We start from the raw sequence: 6,285 nt of genomic DNA on the forward strand, positions 1-6,285 counted from the left end.
CATGCGTTGTGACAGGAAGAGCACCGGAAGTGCTGTACAAACGCTGCGAGTTAACGCATGAGTTGACCAAAGTTCAACTCTTGCGTTATTGACGCGTGTGCCATTGGTTTGTACAGCACTTCCGGTCGCAAGGCTGATATTGTGTACCAGGCCTTATCCAGTGCATGTACCATCCTGTAGAAGGTTTGAGTGTCTTTGAAGTGTTTACACAACAACTTGTTAATGATATTCATTAATTCATTGAAGTGAGACCCACGATAGCCTGGTACAAATTAGCTCCTTATAACCTGCTAGCCTTCACTGGATCCTGTCAGTGTTATTGTAGCATAAGGAACCTTCCGACATCCTTATTGCAAAAAATTTTTGAATGGACTCTCAAGTAGTCCTGTTACTGCTGTTATAATTGTAAAATTCACAAAAATAAAATATGATTGACTTCAATGTCAAGTACATGTACATACATGCATTGATTAAGATCCTTCTGAAGCGTTTACACAAGATAGTTGTTAATGATATTCATTGATTCATTGAAACCCACAATATCCTGGTAAGAATTAGCTCCTATAAACCTAACCTGACTCTCAATAATGTATCTGTGTATATGGAATTCTATTCCATTGGAAGAAAAATTCAAATTTTTGAATGGACTCTAGCAGCCCTGTTATGTACATAGGTGAATGTTAGTGATGGGCGAATCCAGAAATTTGCAATCGATTCCGATTCCTAGTACTTTTGGGACTAGAACCAATGGAATCAAATAATGGAATTAAAATTGAAATCTGTATAGCTAGAAATTTCTGTGGCCCAACATTTTTGTGAATTTGAAAAAAAGTACAAAAATTAAATCCTCAAAAATAAGTAAATTAAAAGGTGTAGCTTACCACGCCTGCACATGGCATTTTCCTGGCACTGTTCCACAGAGTCAAAGAGTAATCCTATCTTGCCTAATATCCTGATAGAGCTTTGTGTCATCATCAACTATAGTTCTGGTAAGTAGTGAAGAGCAGCCATTGATCAGTAGTGTGATCAAGTGAATTCGCAGAAATAAAATCTGCAAAAGCCATTTTTTAGCAATTCGCAGAAATTTTGGGCCACAGAAATTTCTAGCTATACGGTATTAGTTTTCTAAGACTTTCTGTTTGTGAATTATATTTGTAATAATTCATAATAAACTTTGAGGGATAATATATTAAAAGTTCTCTCTCTCTCTCTCTTTCTCTTTCTCCTTTAGATGATTCATCTTGTTCTGTTCCCAGTCCAATCATGAAATTAGTTCAAAAACAGAATTTAGACTATCTACACATCAAGTCTCATTTCTCCATTCCTTACTACCAGTTCATGAAGCAATTATTAATCATTAATTACAATTTTGCAAAGACACAAATTGATGCCAACAATCCTAACGAACCAATGGTAAGAATTAATGTATCTACACAATCAATACATGGATAAAAAAATGTATTAAAAATTTGGAGTGATTTTGGACCCATTTTTAGAAAAAACCATGTGGTATAATAGCCTTGGGTATTTTTCAATTTTTGGCATTTTCTTAAAACGGCCGTAACTTAAAAAATTGAAGTCGGAATCAGCTCAAACTTGCTACACAGCATAAGGACATCAATATGTATCAGAAAATGTAATAAAAATTTGAGGTGATTTTGGGGTCATTTTTTGGAAAAAATCATGCGCTATAGCCTTGGGTATTTTTCTGAATTTTGGCATTTTCTTAAAATGGCCGTAACTTGAATAATTAAAATCAGAATCAGCTCAAACTTGCTACACAGCATAAGTACATCAATATGTATCAGAAAATGTAATAAAAATTTGGGGTGATTTTGGAGCCATTTTTTGAAAAAACCATGGGCTATATATAGCCTTGGGTACTTTTCAGAATTTTGGCATTTTCTTAAAATGGCCGTAACTTAAAAAATTGAAGTCGAAATCAGCTCAAACTTTCTACACAACATAAGGACATCAATATGTATCAGAAAATCTAATAAAAATTTGGAGTGATTTTTTGGCAATTTTTTGGAAAAAACCATGGACTATAGTCTTGGGTATTTTTCTGAATTTTGGCATTTTCTTAAAATGGCCGAAACTTGAAAAATTGAAGTCGAAATCAGCTCAAACTTTCTACACAACATAAGGACATCAATATGTATCAGAAAATGTAATAAAAATTTGGAGTGATTTCGGAGCCATTTTTTGAAAAAAAACCATGGGCATAGCCTTGGGTACTTTTCAGAATTTTGGCATTTTCTTAAAATGGCCGTAACTTGAAAAATTGAAGTCGAAATCAGCTCAAACTTGCTACACAGCATAAGTACATCAATATGTATCAGAAAATGTAATAAAAATTTGGGGTGATTTCGGAGCCATTTTTTGAAAAAACCATGGGCTATAGCCTTGGGTACTTTTCAGAATTTTGGCATTTTCTTAAAATGGCCGTAACTTGAAAAATTGAAGTCGAAATCAGCTCAAACTTTCTACACAACATAAGAACATCAATATGTATCAGAAAATGTAATAAAAAATTGGAGTGATTTTGGAGCCATTTTTTGAAAAAACCATGGGCTATAGCCTTGGGTACTTTTCAGAATTTTGGCATTTTCTTAAAATGGCCATAACTTGAAAAATTGAAGTCGAAATTAGCTCAAATTTGCTACACAGCATAAGGACATCAATATGTATCAGAAAATGTATACATAAATTAATATTCTCCTTTTCTCATTTTTATAGGAAAACTTTGAGAAGATAGGTAGTCTTTGTATGAAGCTAGTGACAAAGTTTTTATTCCACAGTGGGTTCCACACTAAGAAGACACTGAGGTACTATAATAAATAAAAATTTTTATAATGATATGTGCTTACCTTTACTCCATACAGAGGTCCTGCTAACGACTGGTTTGATGCCATGAACCCATACTTGTATTACAGTTCAAGGATCAGGAGGTGGTTCTGTGATGAAGTGTTCATTAAACACAGAGAAAGGTTCTGTGCTTACCTGTTAGAGTGCCCATCAACTGAAGTATGTGTACATACACTAACCATTGATATCAGAGACTGTGTACAGTGTATATCTATGCACTATCAGTCAATAGTACCAGTATTATTAGTGTATGGTAGTGCTGGGGAATGCTGTCACTTGGTAGCATTACTGAATGTACATGTACATATACATGTACTTATGTTGTGTAGAAAGTTTGAGCTGATTCTGATCAAAATTGGATTTTTATGAATGTTTTAAAGTTGCTCAAAAATTCAAAAATTTGACCTACAGTCCATGCATTAAGCTAGTGAATATTATACATGTACATGTACTATTAATTAATTAATTATTAATTTGATTCTTTTCCTCCAGTTAAGGAACATGTTTGCTAAGTTGATCCCTCATTTGTGTCACATCACCAACAAAGATGAGAAATTTGAAATACACTTGAACACTGCCACTGGAATACGTAAGTACTTAATTATCTACATCTATTGATTTATTTACATATTTATTAATATTATTTATTTATTTATTTGTTTATTTATAGATGTTTCAGAGCACTTGTTCAGTGACATTGCTCTCAACCAGTTATTGACATTACTAAAGAAGGAGGTATCTGATCACAGCAGACACTTACACCAGTACTTCCAAGTCTTCCTAGCCTACGCTCATAAAGGAGCCTATGAAGTAAGAACCAGAATAATAATAATAATAATAATAATAATAATAATAATAATAATAATAATAATAATAATAATAATGATAATGATGATGATGATGATGATGATGATGATGATGATGAGCCCTTTAATCTACAAGGCTGAGCCCTTTAATGTTTTACATTGTTTTTAGTAAATAATAACATTGTTTGTGTGTAGCATATTGACCTTTAACTGCAAAAACATGCAACTTTTGAAGATGTACATTATGAAAACGTGTATTTTAAAACAAAAATAAATTATGAAAGATTTGTACATATACATACATGTACCTGGGTAACATGACCCCATTCTGCTCAATGACAATCAATACTTATAAACTATACACTAATAATTATTAGTCAGTCACTACTAGTCCTCATTATTCATTGGTCTATTACTCTACTCCAGGGTACTGAGGTATTACCTAATCCTTATGCTGATCCTGAGTTGTGTGAGAAACTATCAAATGATCTTCTACACTGGCTCTATGAGAGAACTAGGTATAATGTATACTATTAATTATTATTATTATTAATAATATCAATTATTAGTATCCAGCAGAGTACTACTTATGTTAAGAAACTGATTGAGGACAATAGTCCGATTGAGGAGACACTCCGCTTCCTAGGGGTGCGTTGCCATGGAAACCTGTACATGTATTACATGTAATTTTTAATTTTAGTTTTGCTCGTGGGAAAATTGGGAATTTTCGGCTGTCGTAATAGCAGACCTGCTAATGGAGGTGAGGATTAGTTATTAATAGTTATAAGTAGTTATTAATGGTTATTAGTACTTATTGATTAATTAATGGCTATTATTAGTTATTAATAGTTGTAGTTATTGATGTTTATTAGTAATTATTAATAGTTATTAGTAGTTATTAATGGTTATTAATTCTTCACAGATTGCTACAGTGCAACCTTTTGATATGAGACCTTATCTTGATCTACTGTACCATCTACTAACAATGGCAGACTCATGGCAGCACACCAGAATAAGAGCTATGTTCTTAGGTGAGGACATGTACAGACTAGCCTCTATATAATGGACACTGTGTCTCTGTTATACAGAGGTGTCCTTTATGTGGAGGTTATTTTATACAGTAAGGAATGTAATTGGTACACTAGGTGCTGTCCGTTAAATGGAGGTGTACGCTATAGAGAGTGTCCATTAAGAGAGGCTATACTGTACATGTACATGTATATATTGATCCTATTCTCCCTCCACAGGTCTACAGGATAGAGTGGATGGGATGATGACAATGATACAACACGGACAGACTCATGTGGTACAGCAGAAAAGAGCTTATCTCTGTATCAAGTTCATTATTAACTTATGCTCAAGGTATGATAAAATAATAATAATAATAATAATATACATGTACTTGTATATACAATTTTGTGAGACTACTAAATTTTTTAATGTAATAAAAATTGGAGGTAACTGTGGAGCCTTTTTTCAGAAGAAACATGGGCTATATTACAATTATACTAATATACCGTATAGTGGGTTTTTAAGGGTAATATTTTTCACAAATGGCCTGTATCCGGATGTTCACAAAATTAATTTTCACGAATTACCACTATTCTGCCATCTTGTACCATATTAAATTGTTTTTCAAGGAATTTAATCTTGCAAATCTTAAAAAAAACCACAAAATTAACAAAATTTGTTATCCTCAAAAAATCCACTATATGGTACCGTATAGGGGTTATATTTCACTGGAAATAAATTTCGCGAATTTCACGTTTTCATTGGATTCGCAAAATTAAATTCCACAAAAGAGGTGTGGCACACTAGGAAAAATGGCTGCAGAAGGGTAGATTCGCGAAATTTTATACCAACAAAATAAAACCCTATACGATAGTACAATTATATATGTACATATACATGTACATATATAATTTATTGACACATTTAATAGCATACATTGTTATATTGTTAGGTGTCAGTTGACAATGGTGGTGTTAGATGAGGATGTTCATTTGAAGAGGTTGTGGCAGTTCTCAATCCAATGGCTACAGAATGAGCTTGACAGAAGACAATACACCACATCAACTTACCCATACACTGGATGGTCACCTCCTGCTCAGTCCAATGAAGTATCTAACAGGTTAATAATGATAATAATAATAAGTATTATTAATAGTATTAGACTAGTACATGTAGTATTGTAATATGTGCTGTAGTATTGACTTTGTTTTAAGTTAACTCAATATCCAGTATTCATATGGTAATGCTAATGCACATGTATTATAGTACAGGGTATTTTAGGAAAAATGACAAGGAGTGAATTATAAATTTTCCTGATAAATGTACACGTTCTTAAGCTGTGTATCAACTTTGAACTGATTCAGATACAATTGGATTTTTTTTAAAATTTTTAGTATTGCTCTGAAATTAGGCCCAAGTCCCTGTATTCTATAGTAGAGCCACACTGACTTTGTCAACTTTGAATTGAAGTAACTTTCTTATTTAATATACTACAGACAGCAGCTTTTTTCCATGATACTTTTCATGAGAAAGCGGGTGTTTTAATATATGATACAACTAGAGTGCAGTTGCAGAAAAGGAGAAGAGAAATCAAAGCACT

The 6,285-nt window shown here is 32.8% G+C and overlaps 2 protein-coding genes across 2 annotated transcripts in view; both read left to right on the forward strand.

The window, feature by feature from the left end:
• The window catches only part of LOC100633988 (probable ubiquitin carboxyl-terminal hydrolase FAF-Y), a gene marked incomplete at its 3' end in the record, with an annotated part of 19,544 nt that extends 15,857 nt beyond the window's left edge, over positions 1 to 3,687 (forward strand). The window contains exons 17-21 of the mRNA XM_020003076.1: positions 1,232 to 1,413; positions 2,740 to 2,828; positions 2,886 to 3,027; positions 3,361 to 3,457; positions 3,539 to 3,687. Coding sequence (XP_019858635.1) covers positions 1,232 to 1,413; positions 2,740 to 2,828; positions 2,886 to 3,027; positions 3,361 to 3,457; positions 3,539 to 3,687 — 659 coding nt within the window. The remainder of the gene's footprint in view (positions 1 to 1,231; positions 1,414 to 2,739; positions 2,829 to 2,885; positions 3,028 to 3,360; positions 3,458 to 3,538) is intronic.
• A 330-nt stretch (positions 3,688 to 4,017) lies between these two features.
• LOC109586847 (probable ubiquitin carboxyl-terminal hydrolase FAF-Y) lies at positions 4,018 to 5,898 on the forward strand. The gene is made up of 7 exons (XM_020003078.1): positions 4,018 to 4,192; positions 4,244 to 4,322; positions 4,375 to 4,434; positions 4,597 to 4,705; positions 4,922 to 5,036; positions 5,638 to 5,828; positions 5,882 to 5,898. The coding sequence occupies exons 3-7, from the start codon at positions 4,429 to 4,431 to the stop codon at positions 5,896 to 5,898; spliced, it is 438 nt and encodes a 145-aa protein (XP_019858637.1). The 5' UTR covers positions 4,018 to 4,192; positions 4,244 to 4,322; positions 4,375 to 4,428.
• Positions 5,899 to 6,285: the final 387 nt, after the last annotated feature.

Source organism: Amphimedon queenslandica, unplaced genomic scaffold, assembly GCF_000090795.2.
Source record: "Amphimedon queenslandica unplaced genomic scaffold, v1.1 AMPQUscaffold_12763, whole genome shotgun sequence".
Lineage (NCBI taxonomy): Eukaryota > Metazoa > Porifera > Demospongiae > Haplosclerida > Niphatidae > Amphimedon > Amphimedon queenslandica.